General features: G+C 43.0%; 2 protein-coding genes and 1 non-coding gene across 5 annotated transcripts in view; all 3 read right to left on the bottom strand.

The window, feature by feature from the left end:
- Positions 1-36: 36 nt before the first annotated feature.
- Positions 37-4,682, bottom strand: tcp1 (t-complex 1). Its single transcript, XM_018676013.2, has 12 exons — positions 4,528-4,682; positions 3,975-4,060; positions 3,736-3,864; positions 3,263-3,360; positions 3,048-3,158; positions 2,744-2,925; positions 2,277-2,403; positions 1,822-1,997; positions 1,531-1,654; positions 1,125-1,317; positions 840-1,003; positions 37-472 (listed from the first exon to the last, which is right to left on the bottom strand). The coding sequence occupies exons 1-12, from the start codon at positions 4,598-4,600 to the stop codon at positions 259-261; spliced, it is 1,677 nt and encodes a 558-aa protein (XP_018531529.1). The 5' UTR covers positions 4,601-4,682; the 3' UTR covers positions 37-258.
- On the bottom strand, positions 4,158-4,296 carry LOC127142684 (small nucleolar RNA SNORA29). The gene has a single exon (XR_007813644.1). It is a non-coding gene; the product is annotated as a small nucleolar RNA SNORA29 (small nucleolar RNA).
- A 1,388-nt stretch (positions 4,683-6,070) lies between the features above and the next one.
- The window catches only part of LOC108883116 (pleckstrin homology domain-containing family G member 1), a 59,318-nt gene continuing 45,301 nt past the window's right edge, over positions 6,071-20,087 (bottom strand). For all 3 annotated transcript variants that reach the window (XM_018676012.2, XM_018676011.2, XM_018676010.2), the window contains exons 5-17: positions 16,965-17,011; positions 15,081-15,231; positions 14,584-14,715; positions 13,391-13,573; positions 13,205-13,300; positions 12,730-12,816; positions 12,249-12,282; positions 12,054-12,146; positions 11,904-11,965; positions 11,616-11,807; positions 11,411-11,530; positions 9,450-11,304; positions 6,071-9,266 (exon numbers count right to left, since the gene is read on the bottom strand). In XM_018676012.2, coding sequence (XP_018531528.1) covers positions 8,257-9,266; positions 9,450-11,304; positions 11,411-11,530; positions 11,616-11,807; positions 11,904-11,965; positions 12,054-12,146; positions 12,249-12,282; positions 12,730-12,816; positions 13,205-13,300; positions 13,391-13,573; positions 14,584-14,715; positions 15,081-15,231; positions 16,965-17,011 — 4,062 coding nt within the window. In that variant the 3' untranslated portion in view covers positions 6,071-8,256. The remainder of the gene's footprint in view (positions 9,267-9,449; positions 11,305-11,410; positions 11,531-11,615; positions 11,808-11,903; positions 11,966-12,053; positions 12,147-12,248; positions 12,283-12,729; positions 12,817-13,204; positions 13,301-13,390; positions 13,574-14,583; positions 14,716-15,080; positions 15,232-16,964; positions 17,012-20,087) is intronic.

The following is a 20,087-nucleotide window of genomic DNA, read 5'->3' as shown; positions in this document are numbered from 1 at the left end:
TATCAAAGCCTGCATAATAACCACTCCCAGCCAATGTGAATTAACAAATCAACGGTCATTTACAACCATTGGAGCTTTATTAAGTGTCCAAAAAGAAAACAAATCACTTACAGTTCCTCTGGAAGCAAGACCCCGAGGGAGAGGGAGTGGGAGAACAGTAAACAGGCAAAGTGCACGGCCTACACTAGAGCAACAGCCATGAAGAGCTCCTTATGTATAAATACAGACGTTGAACCTATCAGGACCGATCGCAGCCTCTCAACCCTCCAGAGATCCCGATTCCACGGCATCCCTGTACGACTGCCCGCCCTCCTTCTGCTCGGGGAACAGTTTAATGAGGTCGTCGATGCGGAGGATGGTGATGGCGGCCTCGGTGGCGAACTTGAGGCTCTTTGTTTTGACCATGGTGGGCTCGTACACGCCAGCCTGACGGTTATCTCTGGGCTTGCCGTTCACCAGGTCCAGACCAATCCTGTCAGACACAAGTGGTTGAATATGTATGTGCTCTTTTTTTGGTTTACTATCATGGGACTTCAAGAAAAATGAAATCACATTTAGAATTACTTAACAGCTGACTATCAAAATTTTGTTAACTGGATCAATGTTTGAGTTCTTGGGTTGCAACAAGTAGCTGAATATACAGTGTGGTCTGCTCGTTAGCCAGGACACCACCTGACCTGCATCAGTCTAACACTCTGCAGCTTTTTGGAGCAAACTAAAAGTGAGTTTCAACTCAGCCACAAGAGTTCCACTTCAGATTAAATCTCCTGTGCTACTTCAGTAAATGGAAACAACTAAAGGGGAAAATTGTAAACATACTTTGCAGCGAAAAAACTCACCACTTGAGATTCTTGCGTTCAGGATTGACTTGAGCCTCATTGTGGAAGGCGCGGAGCTTGGCCACCAGGTCAGTGGAGTCCTGTGCTGCATTCACAGCCAGCGTCTTGGGTATGACGAGGAGAGACCGAGCAAACTCAGCTATGGCCAGCTGCTCTCGGGAACCCTGAAAAAACAAAAGTGAATTTACTGCTTTACAACCCAACATTGCTCATGACAACCCAAGATACTCAAACAGGTGCATATAAGACAAAGAAAACAAATTCATCACAGCATATATATCTCACCATGCTGGTAGCATAGTTCTCCAGGTAGATGGACAGAGCTGCCTCCACAGCACCTCCTCCTGGAACTACAGACTTTGACTCCAACACCCTCTTGACCACACAGAGGGCATCGTGCAGCGAACGCTCCATCTCGTCACACATGAAGTCGTTGGCACCACGCAAAATGATGGAGGCGGACGTGCGTGCTTTGGTACTGAGGGTGAAAAATTGAGAAACAGAACCAGCACAGTTAACATAAGTCATCCTATGGAAACTTTAAATGCAGACAAGACATGAGGGTCTTCCCTCAAATCCTTTAGAGTACACATCTGCTGGCAGAGCTGCAGATAATTCCATTCAGCACTGTTTTACATCCAATGTTACAAAAACCAAAAGTTGAACAGGCTTAAATTGCTGCAGTTCTTACTTCTTGACAAGGATGAGCTCGTCATCACAGATGCGTTCCTGCACAACCTCCTCAGCCTGGCCAAGCATAGTGGCCTCGAACGTCTCCTCTCCCTCCAGGTTGGTCAGAGATGGGCAGAGGGTGGCTGAGAATGAAAAACACAACTTTTGTCAATAAGTGCTGTTGATGATGAGTCCAAGCAGTGAGTATCAGAGCATCACTAAAATGTTTTTTTTTTTTTAAAAAGTGCAGACCAATAATTTAAAAGCCCATCACTACAAAATACAAAGCTACAGCATGCTCTCTTATTACCTCCTGTTGCCTTGGCGATGCGTTTTAGGTCCCTCTTAAGAACCCTTCTCACTGCCATGGCACCAGTATCAACAAAGTACTTAAGACACATGTCATCAATGCCACCAGTGGTCAGGATAACGTTGGCGCCTGCTGCCAAAATCTTCTGGATCCTCTCCTTGGTAATATCGGATTCCCTGAAGCAACAAAATATTATATCAGTCTCACCACTGATACTGCAGTCTTTGTGGCGTTTGTGCAGAGAGTACACATACAAAAGCAAAAACAACAGACTTTGTCCAGACCACAACAGGGGTCCAACAGCTCAGAGAGAAGCTGCTGTCTTGATTTGTGGCTGCTTATGTTTTCTCCCACGCGTATCACTGTGTAAACTACTGAGTCAGCATCAAAGCAAATTTAAATGGGAAGATTTTTAAAGATATATGTATATGGGGAAAACATATTTCAGTATTAACCTTTGTCTGATCTGGTCAAGCTTCTCTGGGTCATTGATAATGACTTGGACTCCCATCTTCATTTTGGTTTTCTGCAGGCTGAAGTCCAGGCAAGCAATCTTGGCATTGACAACACGCTTTACCATGCCTTTGGACAGACAGAGAACGACATGTTCAATACAGGAAATAACTGCACAAATCAGCAGGATGTAGACAAGAATCACCAAGGTACTGAAACAAATGTGGCCTTAATTCAGGTTAATATTCAACTGTCTGGCCAGAGAGGAGACGACACAGTTTAGAAACTACTGTGACTACATTCCCCTCAAAGCCAGTGTACTGTCTCCCACGCGTATCACTGCATACACCATCAGGCAAGACATAGCAGCAAATTTAAATGGGAGTTCAATCAGCTGCAATTGCGTATGCAGCATTACATGACGTGGCTGTGTAAATTCTCACAACTGAAGCTTTTGTAACAAATGCACCTTGTGAGCCAACTGTGCAGTTCAGAGCGTATCCATTGACCAAGAAACTCTCTTTCTGGCTGCGGCCGTGGGCTTTCAGCACGTTGACAGAGTTGATGGGATATTTGGCCACCCCCTTACTGTCCACAAACTTCACAGCCATGGCAGCATCTACCACCATGTTAGCAAAGAAGTCTGCATCACTGAGGGCTCAGGAGTTAAGGTAGATGAGGACAGCGAGGACAAAAAAACATTCGTTACTTACATGCAGGAGTTTAATCCTGACAAAACATTTATACACTGCCTCACAGAGAAGGAAGGATACACTCCGATGATTTTGGAGGACATGGAGGTCTTTGCTGCATTGATTAGGCACTCTCTGCCCAGGTCATCTGTTCCAATGGTGAGATTCTCATTAATGTAGCGCACTGCCTCCCTGGAAGATGAAAAACACAAGTTTGCATGCCAGAAAACCTGCACAGACCGTACAATGAAAACTACAGGAGAGTGAAAGAGTAGTTCTAAATGTTAGCATCTTACTTGCAAGCCAGACGATATCCACTGATGACTGACGTGGGGTGAATCTTCTGCTTCACCAGCTCATCTGCACTCTTTAGAAACTCTGCGGCAAGAATTACCTAGAAGAATGGCACAAGATATTTTACAATAAACAATATACAGTACAACCAGATTCCTTACATCAACAATAATAATCTAAGTTATGGATTTCACTCTGTACCATCGTTTCATTAGGAGTGGCAGAAATGAGGCTGCGCAACCCCTTCAGACACTGAAGGACAGTTTCTCTTTCCTGTTAGCATAGCCACACATCCGTAATAAGAGGCAGATGTGTGGTACTAGAACAGGATATTATAATACATTATATGCAACTAAACACTCTGGGTACAGCAAGAGATAAAGAGCAGAATTTACAAAACTCAGTCATTCTCAGTGTTGGAGTATGAAGTAACAGCCTACTTCTAAAGTTCAGAGCAGCTGTTGCCCTTACTCACCACAGACGTGGTCCCATCTCCGACCTCCTTGTCCTGCAGGTCAGCCAGTTCACACAGGACCTTGGCAGCTGGGTGCTCCACCTCCAGCAGCTTCAGGATGGTTGCTCCATCGTTGGTGATGGTCACGTCCTGTCAAAAACGTCCATGAGACAACCGATGATCACTTAAGGTTTACATGTTTGTTATCATGTGTTATCACCGTTAGAAAACGTCTGGGCAGTACTAATTATTATACTCACCCCGATATCGTCCACCAACATCTTGTCCAAGCCAACGGGTCCGAGGGAGCTCTTGACGATGTTGGCGATGGATGCTGCGGCCATGACTGAAAAGAAAGAGGGAAGTTGCTGTTAACTGTGTATTGTAAGACAGCTGGTACATCCTTAAACATATGTGGGTAAAATTTTAACAAGACTTTTAGCATTGCAATATTCTGTCATTTTATTCAGTGGGGTGCACAGTCAGCTAGCCACACCTTCAGACCATGACAGTGTCTTTTCTATCCCATTAGCATAGCCGAACATTCATGGTGGTGCGAATGAAAGGCACTAAAATGGGATTACCGAAATGTAATAAATGCTGCTTGCGTTACGAGCACACTGGACGTGCTTTACAAGCTCAACGGAAACAGAGCAGAAGCGTAAAGTCTACGTTAAACTTCGTTAGCGTTAGCATTAGCCACACGTGTGTTGCATGCAGTAAATGAATCACTTTTCCTGTCGCGCGCTAGAAACGCACAGAAGACACGTTAGCTTTATATGAAACGCAGAGTAAAACAGCACGATAACTCACCATTTTGAGTGCGAACAGACTCGCCAGATGTCCTCTGGCCGAACACATTTAACGGACCCTCTAATAGCGACATTTTTAGACCACCACACAACCAAGAAGAAAGGAAGGGGCGCGGTGCACTATGGGTAAACCGGTATTAACCAGAAGCTTCGAGAAGAAAGTTAATAAAAAATCCCGGATTATAAACTATGGACGCTTTTAATTGTGCAGAAGAGTTCACTGTTAAAACTTCTTTTACCTAAGTTTCACGTGAACCAGTTTCCTTATCAAATTAGAAAATAACATTTTGTGATAGTGTTGCTTCTGTACTACATTTCCCAGCATGCCACCAAACTATCGCGCCGCCTTCTCTTCCTTCTTCTTGGTTCTGTGGATAATTAGGTTCTGGTGGCCTGCCAGCGCGCCCTCTGCTGTAATTTTCTCGTCTTTATTTATTTACCTTCTCATATTGAGAGGTATTGTTCTTGAAGTATACTGCACTGAAGTACAAGTTTGAGGTTACTTTATACTATATGATGCACTGTTATAGATTAACCAACAAAATTAACCAGCAAAGTTACAGCTACAGTGATTCATTGACTAGGCAACTGACAGAAAATCTAAGCTATTTTGATAATTGATGAATAGTTAAAGTAATTTTTAATTCGGCATGCCAAACCTTTCATGGTTCGAGCTTCTCACTCGTGACAATTTGCTGCTTTTTCATGTCTTAAATTACAGTAACTGTACTGTGTAACAGTGTCATTTTGGCTGTTGGTAATTGTGTTGGTAATTCTCATCATTATCTGAAGTTTTACACACCAAGCAATTACCCCATTAATTAAGACAATCATGAGCAGATTAAACCATAATGAAAATTATCATTATTTGCATAAAACTATTCTATATAGAAATGTTAAAATTGGCTGCTTGAGTAATGAGTAATAATGATCTAATGATAACTCTACTTAAATAGCATTTTCAATACAGGACTTGTAATGGAATCTTTTTATAGTGTGGCATTAATACTTTAGATTTACTCTAGATACTTCCTCAGCCACTTCTTCTCAAGAGATTTCGGTTTAGAAATACCAAAGATGTGTTTGAGGTAAAAGTGTGGTCATAGTTCTTCAAATTTAAACTCTCAAATTTAAATAACTGACATTGGTCTCAAAAAGTAAATTGGCCTGGCATAACCAGTTAGTTACCAATTGTTATGCTGAAACCTCATAGGAGTGTGATGTTATCTATATTATATTTCTCAAAAGAATAGAAACTGATATTCTCATCTCGTGTCAAAAACAAAGACATCTAAAGGCTATACAATGAATTAAGAATTATTTTTTATAAACCACTGAGCATGTTCTCATCTACGATGTTTTCTAATAAAATTATGAATTGCATCATATGTTCAGGCTTCTGTGTTTATACTGGATGTCTCAGTTCTTCTCGAAAGGGTAATCAACGAACAGGTCATACTGATGAAAGGTCATCGGCTGCTGCTCTGTACTAAATTCACCTGTGATGACATTTTTATTCAGCGATAACCACAGAAACACAAAGACGAGTTTAATCTGAATTTATTACCTCCAATACATTGTTTTGTTGAGCAATGACAACTAGGCAGTTAAAAAAATACAGTACACTTAACTTAAACATTAAAGCATTATAAAGCATACCTATGGCATACAAGAATAAGTTTCCTAAAATGTACATCTTTACAAAGTGTTTACAAATAAAACGTAAAAAAGACAGAAAAGTGCAAAAAAGAGTCAATGAAGACTGACAATCCCCACCAGTGAAACAGAGGATAACAAATGTACAAAAACAAAAACAACAACAAAAAGAGCAAAAACAAAACATACTTCATATTCCTAACTCGTGTTTGATGCACATTTCCTGATATGAACAGTAAGCCATGATATTGTGCTTCTCAACTTTTCACGTGTTTTAGTGATTTGGAACTTGTAATTAAGCAGTGCCTGATAAAAAAAAAAAAAAAAAAGAAATGCCATTTCTGAAAATATTCACAGTATCTGATTCAAATTTTGTGAGTGCCCTTAAATGAGAATAAAACCATCTTTTAATAAATATATTTTACTTTCATTTACAACCTGTCTGTGGCTTGAAGTAATAGTGATAATGGGCAGGGATGACTCTTGTTTCAAATAAATAGGACACATTTAGTGATCTTTTTAAAGAAATTACACTGTTTTAACAGGTGTGTGGTAAATACTGGGTACGCTTCAAGGGGAGAAAAAACAATTGTGTTGTATGAACCGGTCTTTCTGTGAGAGTGGATGTAGTATCAGTAGTGTGACAGCTGGGAGTGTCCCATAACGTAAACAAAGTAAACAAACGGTTGACTATCCATTTGAATTTTGAAAAACAAACAAACAAAAAAAAAAAAAAAACACCAAATACAGTACTGTAGTTTTTTAACTATCTCTCCTTAATGCTCTCCTTCGTGGTCCCTCTTGAAAACAAAGGTTAAACTTAATATGATTTAAAAATAAAAACATCATCCACTTGTTGAGATGCACATTTCACTCGATTTACACGATGGATGCCCCCAGACGATTAGACGTAAAAACATCTCTGATTTACTCACAGATTCAAAATAAATAAAAGTCCTACAGTTTCTTATAGATTATCTAAAATATCAGCATCCTCTCTTGATTTTAAAGCACAATACCCTATTGATGACAAAGGTGGTAGGTAGACTGAAATGAAAGAAGTTCAAATAGACTTACTGGTCTAAGTCTAGTTATACTTAACCTACTGGATCTTGTAATAGCCAGCATTTTTTCTTTACAAGTTGCATCCTTTTTGTTACAATTATTGCTAAAAAGCTGTTAAAAGTGACAAACTAGCCTGAGTAGCAAATGTGACAATTGCAAATTTGAACCGCAAATTTGTAAAAGCTGTTTGCTCAGAACTGTTTGATAGTGTAAAGCACAATTAAAAACACTAGCCATCACTGTGGTTCACCTCTCCTACACAGATTTAGTTAGTGTCGAAAATGCAGTTAAAATAACCTTAAGAGTGAATTAAAAGAAAGACCTCAAGATTAAAGAGGTACTCCTGACACAGGGAGTTAACAGCCGCCAAAAATCGTCTGATTCTTGATGCTTGTTCTTCAGTTTGAGATGTTGGGTACAGACAAGATTCAGTTTCTTACAATCAGAAACAGATATCCCGAACTACTTTATCTGTACAACAGTTTATTGTCACAAGTCCTTCTCGCAGGATGAATTCAGGTGATTCTGGTTATCTCTACAAGGCTGGCATGTAAAGCAATAAAACAGTATGAATTCCTTTTAAAACCCATTCAGTCACACTGACTGCCTTTACAAGCAACTGGGAACCTTTTTGCTAACCTTTCCCACCCAGATCACTACTCTTTGAAACAAACATGAAACGACTGTTTGAACCTGAAGCGCTAAGGCAGCTCACATGCACGCTTTGATGTGACATTCTGACCATTAATAGTAACCTATCATGTCTTTTATTTTGAAGCCCTGTAACAGAAAGTATTCACAGAAGTTGTTACAAACAAAAAGGAAATCAAAGAAGTTGCTTCTGATCTATGTTGAGATGTGTTACGTTTAATAAGGTGTAGTATTTATTTTTGTTTGTGGACTATGATGTTGTATGGTGTGGGGCATTCGATGCAAAGCAGCAGTGTCCCTTATGTCTCTATATGCTGTGTGTTAATATATATATTTGGCTTTAAGTTGTCGTGTGGCTTCAGGCAAAGCTACTGGAGCTCAGACACTGAAACTTCTCCCTCAGAGACTGGACGATATTGGATTGGCTCTGCTGTGGCTCGCTCCACAGGTATTTCTCCAAATGCTCACGGTCTAGGGACCTAAGTGGGTCGCAGGAGTGCACCGGGGTGCACGGCAGACTCTGGGAATGGACGAGACCCCGATTCTGATTGGAAAGAGCCACTGAACTGCCATTTTTCTGTGCCAACCTGTCGTGCTCCTGTTCGCTCTCATCCTCGGAGCGGATCTCTACATAGTCGTCATCATCTTCCCCATTGTCCTTGAAGTTGGCCAGGTAGTTCTGGGTGGCGGTGAGTATGCTCAGCGCAGATGCCCGGTTCAGGACCACCACCTGCTGACCGTCATGTAAGGTGAGGTCCGACTGTCCCTGGGTAGACCGCTCTGGGAGGCTGCTCTGCCGGCCAGCCCGGCCCAGACTGGGGCCATGGAGTCTGTCTGTGGATTGATCCACAGTGGATCTGCATTTGAGTCCAGACTGGTCATTCTTCTCCTGCTGCTGGCTTCCCAGAGAGCCAACCGACTGAGAGTGACTGGATGGGGACGACTTCGAAGGGGGCAAAGACGGTGCGTTAAAGGACGGATGTCTCTTAATGGAACTGTACACGTGCTCCTCTTTCTCGCTTGGCGCCGACATGCACGAACTCCACCTCTGGGTAGGTGGGGTGGTCGGAGAGGGAGGGAAAGACTTGAGGGAAGGGATGGAGCAGGCGGAAGTTAGCCTGCGCTGCGGGGTGGAAGACGCTCGAGCCTCCCCCACCTCGTTGGCTGAGGAAATGAAGCTGGCCAGCTCTCCGTTGCTGTATGTGGAGTGGAGCCAGTCCTCCTCCAGGGAGGTTTCAGGCATGGATGGGGAGGACGGCAGGCCTGGATGGGTGTGGTGTGGGGTAGCAGAGGTCTGACCAGCAGGACTAGGAGGATCCTTGAACATTACCTGGTCATAGAGCTGGGAGTACTCTGCTATTCTTGCACCTGGAGAGGGAACACAGCAACATTTATAGTTTGTGTTTAATCCAATATTCAGATGCCCTAACTTTGGGTACTGTTATAAGGAAAGAGGGTTAGGGTTGGTTAGATCGATACATCTATAGTTGTGACTATCAACAATACTGGAGTAAGAAATCATCATTCTAAATGCTAAATGTTTTGAATTACCTATGGCTGCGCCTCCTTGTTTCTTCTCCTCTAAGATGGCTGCCAGGTCTTTCTGCCTCTTCTCAGCTCTGGCCCGACTACAAGAGTCTCCAGGGTCCATGCTTCTCATGCGCAGCAGCTGGTTGGCTTTCTTGATCTTCTGGCTGTACTGCCGTGCCATCAGGAACACCCTGCTCTTTGTTTTATCCATAAGCTCCAGGGGGAAGTCCACAGACTCACCCAGCAGGAGAGAGGAGGAGGCCAGGGGGGAGTCCAGACCTGCCAGCTCCCCTGGAAACAAACTATGAAGGTCCTTGAGGGGATTCTCCCTCTGCGCGGGGTTTCGTTGGGGAAGCTCCACCAGGTCGTCATCCTCCAGACGGAAGCTGCCGCTGCTGAGGCGAGCCAGTCTGTTACGGATGCTCTTCACTGTGCCTGGGAGGGGTTCTGGGGTCACGGGAGGGGTCTGTGAAGTGGGAGGAGGGCTGTGGTGTTCTTCTTCCATGGTGCCTTCATTTTGAGGATCAGGGAGGTTGATGACTGGAATGGTGAATGATGGTGTGGACATGATGGGTGGGGGTTTAGACTGATGTGCTGGGGGACTCTTGGTTGGGGGGCTGGTTGCTTGGGGACTAATTACTGGGGGGCTCTTTTTAGGGCTGTTTTTGATTGACAGGGCCTTATTATTAGACTCACTGGCACTGACAGGGAAGGCAGCAGGAAGTCGATCGGCTTTCTTTTCGTTGTTCTTGATGTAGTTTTCTAAGTCGTTCCAGATCTCATCCACCTGCTCTGACATCTTATCCCCTTTCTGCGAGCGCTGGGAGAAAGTCTCAGAGGCAGAAGAGGAGGAGTAATCTGGCTCAGAGGAACCCAGAACAGGATGGGAGATGTCTGGTCCTTCATCCTCTCCAAAGTGGAGGCTTTCCTCAGATACAAACCCTCCTAGACTTTCAGTCAGGTCTTGTTCAGAGGCCAGCAGACTGTCCCTCTCTTGTTTGAGTTTATTGCCCTCATTCATTCCTTTAAGCTCTGTTGATGGTGGTTCCCTGAAGCAGATGGTATCGTAGATGTTCTCCTCCACTATCTTGAGCTCACAGGTCCCAAACTGCTTCACCTCCTGTGTGGAGGACCGGTTGCTCTCAGAGGAACTGTCTGGTTCAATCATAGGCTCTTCCACCCCTGAAACCTCATTTAGTACCCTTGCTGCCTGGCTCTGGGAACCCTTTGCATTTATTGATGTCTCCTTCCGTGACTGACTTTCCTCCGGGTCCCTCCTAATGAGGCCCATGCTCTTTAGGTCCTCATAGCTGATGTTGTCATACACATTTTCAATATCATCTATCGTCAGCTGCTCGGCTGAGGATGATCCAGATATGTCATTGCTGGATGACTCAGTGTGAATCACCTCCAGGTTGCTGTGATCGGCCTGGTCATTGTCGGGGCTCTGTCGAGCCTCTGTAGCCTTCTCCCCTGCACTGCTGGCCCTCCGCAGGACTCTGCTCCCATTGGGTGGGGGATCAATCTGCACTGCGGGCACCTGCTCAACATGCCAGCTGCAGGGACGGGCTGTCCTGGGCGACGAGGGGGCCTCTGACCTCTCTGAGGGGACCTCTGGTTCTGGTCCGCCGGGCTCTGTGGGAACAAACATCTGGTAGATGTCCTCCTCCTCATCATCAGGCTGCATGGTTCGCTGACGGGTGGGGAACATAGCCCTGCGAGCCCGATGGTCTGCCCAGATGTTCCTCACTGAGTGGTCTGTTTCTGTGACTATTACAGAGGGGATAGGGGAGTCTGGAGGTTCCTCTGTCACGTGAGGTGTCCTGAGGAGTGGCGGGTGGTGGCTACCTTCCCTCACCAGGGATTCTCTCGCTTTCTGAATGGGAGACAGAAGAAGCAAGTTGCTTTACATGTGGTGGAGGCAGCCAACAATCATCAAGATAGAAATAGATTAAATAACAGGGTGTATGTGTTATTAATACCTGTAGGTCTGAGGCGCTCATGTTGAAGGTTTTCCATTGCTCTATGCTATCAACAGACGCCTGAGGGTTCAGCCTCTTCCTACTACTTTTTCCAGGGACTCGCAGCCTCTTTCCACCTCCCTGAATACAGAGTTTAACAACATTTTTGAAGGACTTGACTTGTATATGTGATGAATATTGTGGCTTTGAGCAGATTTAAACTCACCAGACCACTGTCATCCTCATCGTCGGCATCCTGCTGATGTGGCTCCTCTCCTTCCTCTCTGTCGCTGTGGTCATAGTGATCTCCGGGGTCCAGGGACTCCTGCGATTGGTTGATGAGGCTGCGGCTGCGACCAATTGTGCCCAGAGCCAGCTGGGACACTGGAGAGAGCAGGGTGGCACCCAGACTTGTTCTCTGCAGTGGAGAACAGTTACATGAAGTAATAAAATAATTTCTGTGTGTGTGAGTGTACGTGCTGCTGCTCCTCTATCATCTGCGATTATCACTCACCTTTTCACCGTCTGCATTTGCAGCATTCTGCTTGGCATTCTTCAGTAATTTTGATAGAGGTTCTGGGGAGAAAAACAAATACATTATGATGAACTCTTACAGTTCAGCCATGGAAAGTGTGTAATTTCTTAAATTCAGCAAATTTCTCACCTTTCCTCCGTCCTCTTCGAGGTGTTGGGCCCTCCTTGGTTTGAGGCGAATCCTTCTTGTCACCATCAGGGCTGTAATGAAACCCAGGATGATCTGCAGAAATGACAGAAAAGTTGCAACATGATTAAAATACATTAAATATTATTAAACTTTTGACTAATTTCCAAAATAAATGTAATGTAAACTGGCACTTACGCATTGCATCCATTTCCAGAATAGCTTGCTTGGCCTAGAAATTAAGAATAAAATGAGGATGCGTTCAACAGGTTAGGTTATGGATGAACACAAGGTTTGACACTAGGTGGCACCACAACACAGACTTAACTCAACAGTTCTGCTCAAGTTTGACACCTAACAAGCAGTCCCTTTATGTAATAACAGTGAACTTTCTCAGTGACCTTCACCATTGGAGAGAAAACCTCAGTTTCCACTTGCACATGTCCAAAGGCAGACAAAGAAACAGAAAAGTGATTGTGTTTGAATGAAAATACATGCATGAAAGAAATCAGAACACATGAAAGTTAGGGAGAAAAAGCAGGGGTTAGAAAAGATGGAGAGGATGGAAAAAAAGGAAGTAGGCGACACAGAGTGACATTTTAAACACATCCCACTCAAAGTCTGTGTTTACGCCATCAGTGAACACAGAGGGAGCTGTCAGTAGATGAGGTGCTCTTACCTTGGCAGGGATTTTGGCAGGGTGGTTTTCAAGTATGAGTCTCTTGAGGTGTAAGATCCACATGCGCTTGTCTTGCTGTGATTTTGCCTGGGGGCAGAGCGCAAAATATCACAGAGGAAGATAATATCAGACATGCACTTTAAGTGACAGTTGAAGGGGGGTTTTAGATGAGCCCATAAAAATTTGGAACATGGCTTTCTTACATCACACACACATTATCTTTTTCAATTGCTTGTCCACAGCAGTTAGGTAACAACAATGGCCACTATTAGCTGCTAAACGCTCGACATGTCTGGGCAACTCAGTGAGGTGAGCCTCTACAAAACAATCAAACACCTGCAAATAATCGTCACACTTTCTGACTGACACTCCTTGCACAATGCTGCTGGTGGCTACAGCTTAAACCTGTGCAATTATATTCACAAAGGGTTTGACTTTTGTTATGATGTGTACTTTCTCATGCAATGTTGCTTACCTGGACTGTGTGCTGCAGTTTGGGATTCTTGTAGTGAAACACACTGAAACTCAGCGGCTCTTTTGGAATAACTTCCACCAGCATCAGGTTGCAGCACTGCAACGGACAGGTAGGAAGTCATGTTAAAATACAGAACTGTTTGTATGTTTATTGTGTCTTTGGGACTCTTCTAGTGCCATCACTGACCAGGATGTGAGCCTTGTACGTGTAGGTTTCTTCTCGTTTCTTGGTGATCAGCAGAAGCTTGTCAAACAGGAAAAGGGTCCTCTCGTTCTTGGCTCGCTGCAGGCGAAATGTTCCTTCAAGAACCAGCTCTCCATAGCCGATCAGATCAGGGCCTTTCCAATTGGTCAGCTGGCTTTGGATTTCCTGCAGAGAGCACAGAAATACAAAGAGTGAGTTTATTTTGACATAAACAGGACGAACAATTGCGCAATGGCAATTCAAAAATGGGAGATTTTTTAAATATTCTGCATCAGAAAAATAAACATTTGACCTACAGCACAGCTAAAGTGATCTGGTGTAGCAAAAAAACAAAATGAAATATGGAAAGAAGAGGTAGAAAATGAGTGAAAAAGAGTGAAAGAGTGAAAAAAGGCATTAAAAGATTAGTAGTAATGAACTAAACTTTTAAAGCACTATTTAAAACATTATTACAAAGTGCTTTACAATATGAGAAATCAAAACAACATAAAAACATGAAGAGATAATTGTTAAAACAATAAAAATATATAAATAAATCTAAAAGAAGTGTTAAAAGGTGTTTTTTTAAAGACAGTGTGAAGGAGGAGGATAGAGGATGTGTGTTGTACTACTGGATGGAGGGAGACTTATGACAGTGAAAACAAAAAGGTAAATGAAACACAAAAAAAGAAAGGTTAAGTTGTTAAGTATAGCAAAAAATTACAATGAAGAGAACAAAAACAACAAATACTGAAAATTTCTATTGAGCCAATCCACTCTCCAGACACTGAGCATAAACGCTTCTACACACATTCCTGCATTCATCTGACCACTCTGGCTCCCAGCTGATAAAAGAAACAAGCTTCTCTTTTATGTGTCCTCCTTATGCAAGGCCATCATTAGTCCAGTGGAAAACGCAGCAACTTGCGTAAGACTTGGAGAGGATCAGAGCCTTGGCTGATTTAAGCCCAGAGTTCACATAGCTGTTGCGCACAACAATAAAAGAACTGGCTCCTTCGAAAGCTAGAAACTACTGTGTCTGTTTTAGTTATGGGAATAATGAGAGGTGTGTGGTATATACCCTCACACGCTCAATGTTGAATGGATTCAAGAGAAAGCGGGATGCCATTGACTGTCATAAATGGACTCATAATCAGTCGTCATTTTTATTTTGTGAGTATGTGTACTTGTTGTACCTGCAGCCTGACAGCGTGCTCGTGTTTCCTCTTCATGTCGTTGATGTGCCAGGCCACTCTCTGCATGGTGTCTATGGCTTCCTGCACAACCTCATAGGTCTCTGTGTCCTTCTCCATGTGGTTGGCTATCTCCTGTACAACCAGACAACACACACACACACACACACCACTGGGAGTTAACACTTGCACATGTAGCTCATGTTCATGAGCAACACTTGCGTGCACCAATGTGTATGTTCTGTACATAAAAACCACCATGCATGCACCCTACTGCAAGCACACAGAAAGGAACATACACACTGAGCACCATATGTCTAAACATTTGGCCTCTCCAATGGAGCTGAGCTGGAAGCCGAGTCAAAAATGCTTTTATTTACCAGTATACATCCCATTGTATTGGCATAAATAAAAACATTTCTGAGGGTAAAGAGTAATCGCTTTTTGTGTAAGAGCGTGTTTTTTAGTGAGAGAGAGAGAGACATGACAGGCAGACATACGTGCAGCAGTAGGTGGTACTTAAGGATCCTCTGCACTGGCTTGAGCAGGTAGGAGCCCAGGGGCAAGGAGTGCCTCAGAGATTCCTGGCGCTCGCGGAAAAACTTGGCCAACGCCTTATTCCTCATGCACTCTGTTAGCACAGCCACCGACCTGTGGAGACAAAACGTAGAGAATGAGATGTCAGGGACGTGTAGTAAACCGTAATTTGACAGGGATGACAAATGAGACTTTAATTGAATGTTCTTAAAAAAAAAATAACTATTTCACCCTGGTTGGACAGAAATTGCTTTAAACCATGGACAGAATATTAAAACTGCAAGAAATGGCATAATAAAAATTAAACACACTCAGCTGCCAGTTTATTAGGTACACCTAGCTAAAAACAATACAGCTAAATGTATGCCCAAAAATAAAGAAACTAATATCAGACGTATGCAGTTGCATATGTAACATAATTCAAATGCATGCAGAATCAACTAATTATTGCTCAGTGTGAAGACCTGTGTTCCATTGTTGTGCATTAAATCAGACAAAACCCTTCACACATGTAAAAATACATTTAACTCTACAGTTTGCTTGGAATAACTAATTTGGATACCTCTGATCACTGAGCAATATTTTAGCCTCAGATGTCATTTTGTAATTGCATGACGGATGCGTCATGAATGCTTTTGGAACATATTCTTACTAAAACAGCAGAACTTTATGACCTTGTAGGAACCAAATTTACAATTCAGTGAAGCTGGTTTTGACCTACTGAGGAAGAAAGAGCCTTTTTCACTGACAAATGGAGGCTGTGTGTGAGTGCGCGCATACACATGCAGGGCGGAAAAAGACTGAGAAAGACAGTTGTGAGTTGCCCAAAACTTGTCTCTTTCTTCTGTGTCTTTGTGTGTGTGCGCGCGCATGCATGTGCATGTCTGCATGTCTAAATTCCAGCGCAGCTCCACACAGGCCTCACATTGTTCTGGAGGAAACCCGACCTTAGAGCTCAGCATGACCATGATACATCTGCAGCCTGTGTGTGTGTTAGTGTGTAAGTGTCTCCCATATGTGTGTATGTGTGTGCGCCTGTCGTGTGTGACCTTGATTGGGGTCACCAGCTGTGGTGTGGATGTGGGAGAAGGTCTATCTCAAACAGCTGACAATAGCCCCTTTACACACACACAAACACACACACACAATCAGCATTCAGCATTCAGCCATCATTAGCTAGTAAATAGTTTCTTCCCCACGTGCCTTTCTTATCATACACCGTGGAAGAAAAATGGTAGCCAGAGGAGAAGGTGTGTTTTGTAGGTGCTGTATATCTTGGCATGAAGAATAGCCTCACGTTTAAGCCTATTTAGTCACACACAATAGACACACAGACACAAAACCCCTCCACATTATTCCTCCCAAGCTATCCGTACAGGTGTCCCACAGGACCACACTCACACAAAGCAGAATAAAACATTAACAGCATTAGGTATGATAAGGTGACATCTCTAATACCCCATCTGTCAACATGTGAGCTGTAACTCTGTCAATACGCTGCGAATAAAAGGATGGAAGAAAAAACTGGAGCAAGAAGGAGGGAGAGAGGGAGGTAGAGAGAGCCTGAGGCACAACAGCCAGTAGACACTTTGACTCCTGCTGAGGTGGCTTCTATAGAGTGTGTCAGTCTGTCAGGGGGAAGGGAGAAAAGGTAATGCATTGATCGATGTGCACAATGGAGCTATGTGAGACGCTGGGAAGACGGTATGTGGAGGTGAGATCAGGGTGGAATAACAATGACAGCAAGAAGATGGGATTTGTACAGTAGACGGTTGTACTGAACAAGCGCTGTCTCAGACAGTAAATACACACACACACACACACACACACACACTTTGCTGTCTTACCGTGGATAGTTGGTGCAGTACTGGGTGTAAATGTGGAATTCTTCACTCTGTAAAAACACAACAGGGACAAATTAGTTCACGTAGCAGGAAACAGGACTAACTGAAGAGTCAGGAGAAGAAAAAATACAAGATGTAGAAATATGTCACTATGTTTGTCGGGCATTTGTGTGTGTTAGTGGGTATCTGCAGGTGTATGCTAACCAACTCTTAACTTGTACCAAGGGTTTGCAGTCATGCTAGTGGATCTGTAAGACTGTATTTGGGCACAGACGTGCTTTGAGCTCAATGCTAACATGAACAAGCTCACAATGCTAACATGCTAACAGCATGTATAAGGTTTACCATGTTCACCATCTTAGTTTATCGTGGTAGCATGCTAACATTTGCTAAAAAGCACAAAATACAAAGTACAGAAACAGTAACAGTAACAGAGAAGTCATTAGCTTTACAGGTATTTGGTCAAAACCCAGTACTCTACAAATAAAAAAATGACTGGACAGTGGTGCTAAAGGAGATTTTTTTTTTTTCAATTCATCCTGTGGGATGAATGTCAAAGCATGACAGATGCATCTCTGACAGCATTTGTTTGACTTTTCTTGGGTTTTGCTCTGCATAATTATACCAACACTAATTAAAGGTCCTAGTGTGTTTACAAGTTTTAGCTACAAATCATGTACTTTCTATTTTTGCTGATAATTTTCAAATGCATGCTACAAAGCGTTGGACAGTTGCATGTACTTTTCCTTCCATTTCAGCCAGCCGTTCATTCCTATTAACTTCAGTATGATGTAAAAATGTAGCTGACTCTCAATAGTCACAGAGAACATGAGGTCTACATTATTTTCTGTCAGTGTTACACCATTGTTTCTGTTTTTGTTATGTTGCTTAATTGAAGAGTGATTTCAAAGTCTACTCTGTACAATAATGGCTCTTTGACAAAACTGAATGCAGTCTTGGATTATACAACCAAAGCAAGTTTTAAGGGTCTGCTAATAAATTCATTCTAACATGATTTGAACCTAGTTATAATTATAAAGTACATGTGCCTTGTAGGAAATGGGCTAAAACATACGAAACAAGTTGTATGGTCTTTTAAAGGTCAAGATTTATCCACCTTTTTTTCTTGTTCATCACTGGTTATACTGTATCTGCAGTGGTTCGGTGCAGTTTTGATGACTGGCTGCTTATTTCATGTTTACTGCTCTGCGCACTCTGAGCCCACAGACAAGGGATCCTCTCTCCTGCCTTCACTGCTACTAATTGAGTCAACTCTGTAGCTTATGATTAGCCTGCGCCCTGGCCTTTAAGTTTCTGTTGATCCCAACAGCCCTGAGCGCCCGGATTAAATATCCCCTCGTTCTTCATCGCCGCCCCTTTAATTGAGACTTTTCCCACCTTGCATGCCTCTCTGAACATCAAAGACATCAGACACAGCATGACTTATCAAAGCTGGAATGAAGCTCTTTCTCACTGCTCTCAAAAATTCTCTCTTCTCTCCATCTCTACATCATCCACCCTCTCTCCTGATTTCTTTTTCATTTTTCACATCCTCTCCTCATCGATCTTTTACAGAAACTCTTCTAATTCTCCTCTCTTTTATAATCTGTCATCCCTCCTGGTTCTTGGGAGCTTTTCTCCTCATCCCTCCCTCACATCTCGCTCTCTTGGAGGCCTCAAAATGAACCCCTCTCCGTTGCATAACGTGAAAATCTAATTGAACTCTATTTGTGTCCATAAACACTCGGAGGGTTGCAGGATGTGGACAGCTATCAGGAAGCGACATCATAAACAGACAGGCCAGATGACAGAAGTCTGTCCTGGTTCATAATGTACACACACACACATGCACACGCACACGTACAGAGGAATGTGGACGTTAACACACGTTTGCCAACATGTGATTCATAGTAAACTTACAGTACCCATTGACTGGATGTGTGTGAATGTTATGTTTCTTGCTGTGGATAAATATACACTCCTATTCAAGCTGCAGAGAACAATTCAACCTATCTACACGAACACAAACAATGCATCCCACCAAAATGTACTGAACATAAGAACACACACACACAGACATGCAAATGCACACACACGGACAAACTCTCATGATCTGTTTGCCTGAGGTGCTCCGTGGGAACCGTCCTAAATTGAAGAGCAGAGCTCTCCTCCTCGTCTCCAGCAGTCTGCCGCCACAGACCAGGCCTAAACACAACCAGATGTGCCACCATCGATTTTTCTGATGACACACACCGACACACACTCCTAATACACACTCCTAATATCCCACTGCACTGCGAGTGCGAGACCACAAAATACATTATTGCTTCTATGAAAGACAAATTTGTGTTAAGTGTGTGTGCTCACTGACACACACGCGTCTGTGTGCACTCTTTGAACCAAACCAGGAAACCAGCAGACCCTTAAATAGCTCATATCTATAATATACTTCCCTTTTAGAAATATATACAAGTCGTGTTAAATCATATAATCATCGTGTCCAAACGCTACATGTGAGAGTTTTGAACTGTGTGCTGACTCCTACACATGATGAAAATCAAAAATATCCATCTCTAGAGTATCAAAATACAAATTATATATGGAAAGATTCTTTTTTTTTTTTAACTGTGGCCACTAATCACTACACAGTGAAACAAGAAAAGGTCAAGTTGCAACAGTTATTTCAACGGCAAAGTAATAAAGCAGCAGGTTTTGTTATTGTACTGAATCGTCGAGACCGGACTGGTCACAGTGAGTCATCAGGTAAGCACTGAACCTGATAGATCACGAAGAGTGAAAAAAAAAAAAATGTAATTGTGCTCTCTCTGCTTCAGTCAGCAAGTAGCAACCTATAAAACCTAGTAACGGCTTACTCAACACATAGCACAGAGAGAATTTAGTCGAACAGAGAGGAACATGAGGATAGATGGCCAATTATCTGAGAGAGGCAGAGATTTACAACAAGATCCGTCTCCTCTTCGAACACTGTGCTTGGTGGTGATTCTTGGCTGCTCAGACTAGAAACCTATTAGTTAGGAGTGTGTGTGTGTGTGTGTGTGTGTGTGTGTGTGTGTGTGTTTCATGGCAGATAGTGAAAGAGAGGTTTTGTGGTTTTCTGGGTCTTAG

The sequence above is a fragment of the Lates calcarifer genome, linkage group LG7_1 (genome assembly GCF_001640805.2).
Source record: "Lates calcarifer isolate ASB-BC8 linkage group LG7_1, TLL_Latcal_v3, whole genome shotgun sequence".
Classification (NCBI taxonomy): domain Eukaryota; kingdom Metazoa; phylum Chordata; class Actinopteri; family Centropomidae; genus Lates; species Lates calcarifer.
Note: the sequence above shows the minus strand (reverse complement) of the source record. Positions and strands in the feature narration are given on the sequence as shown.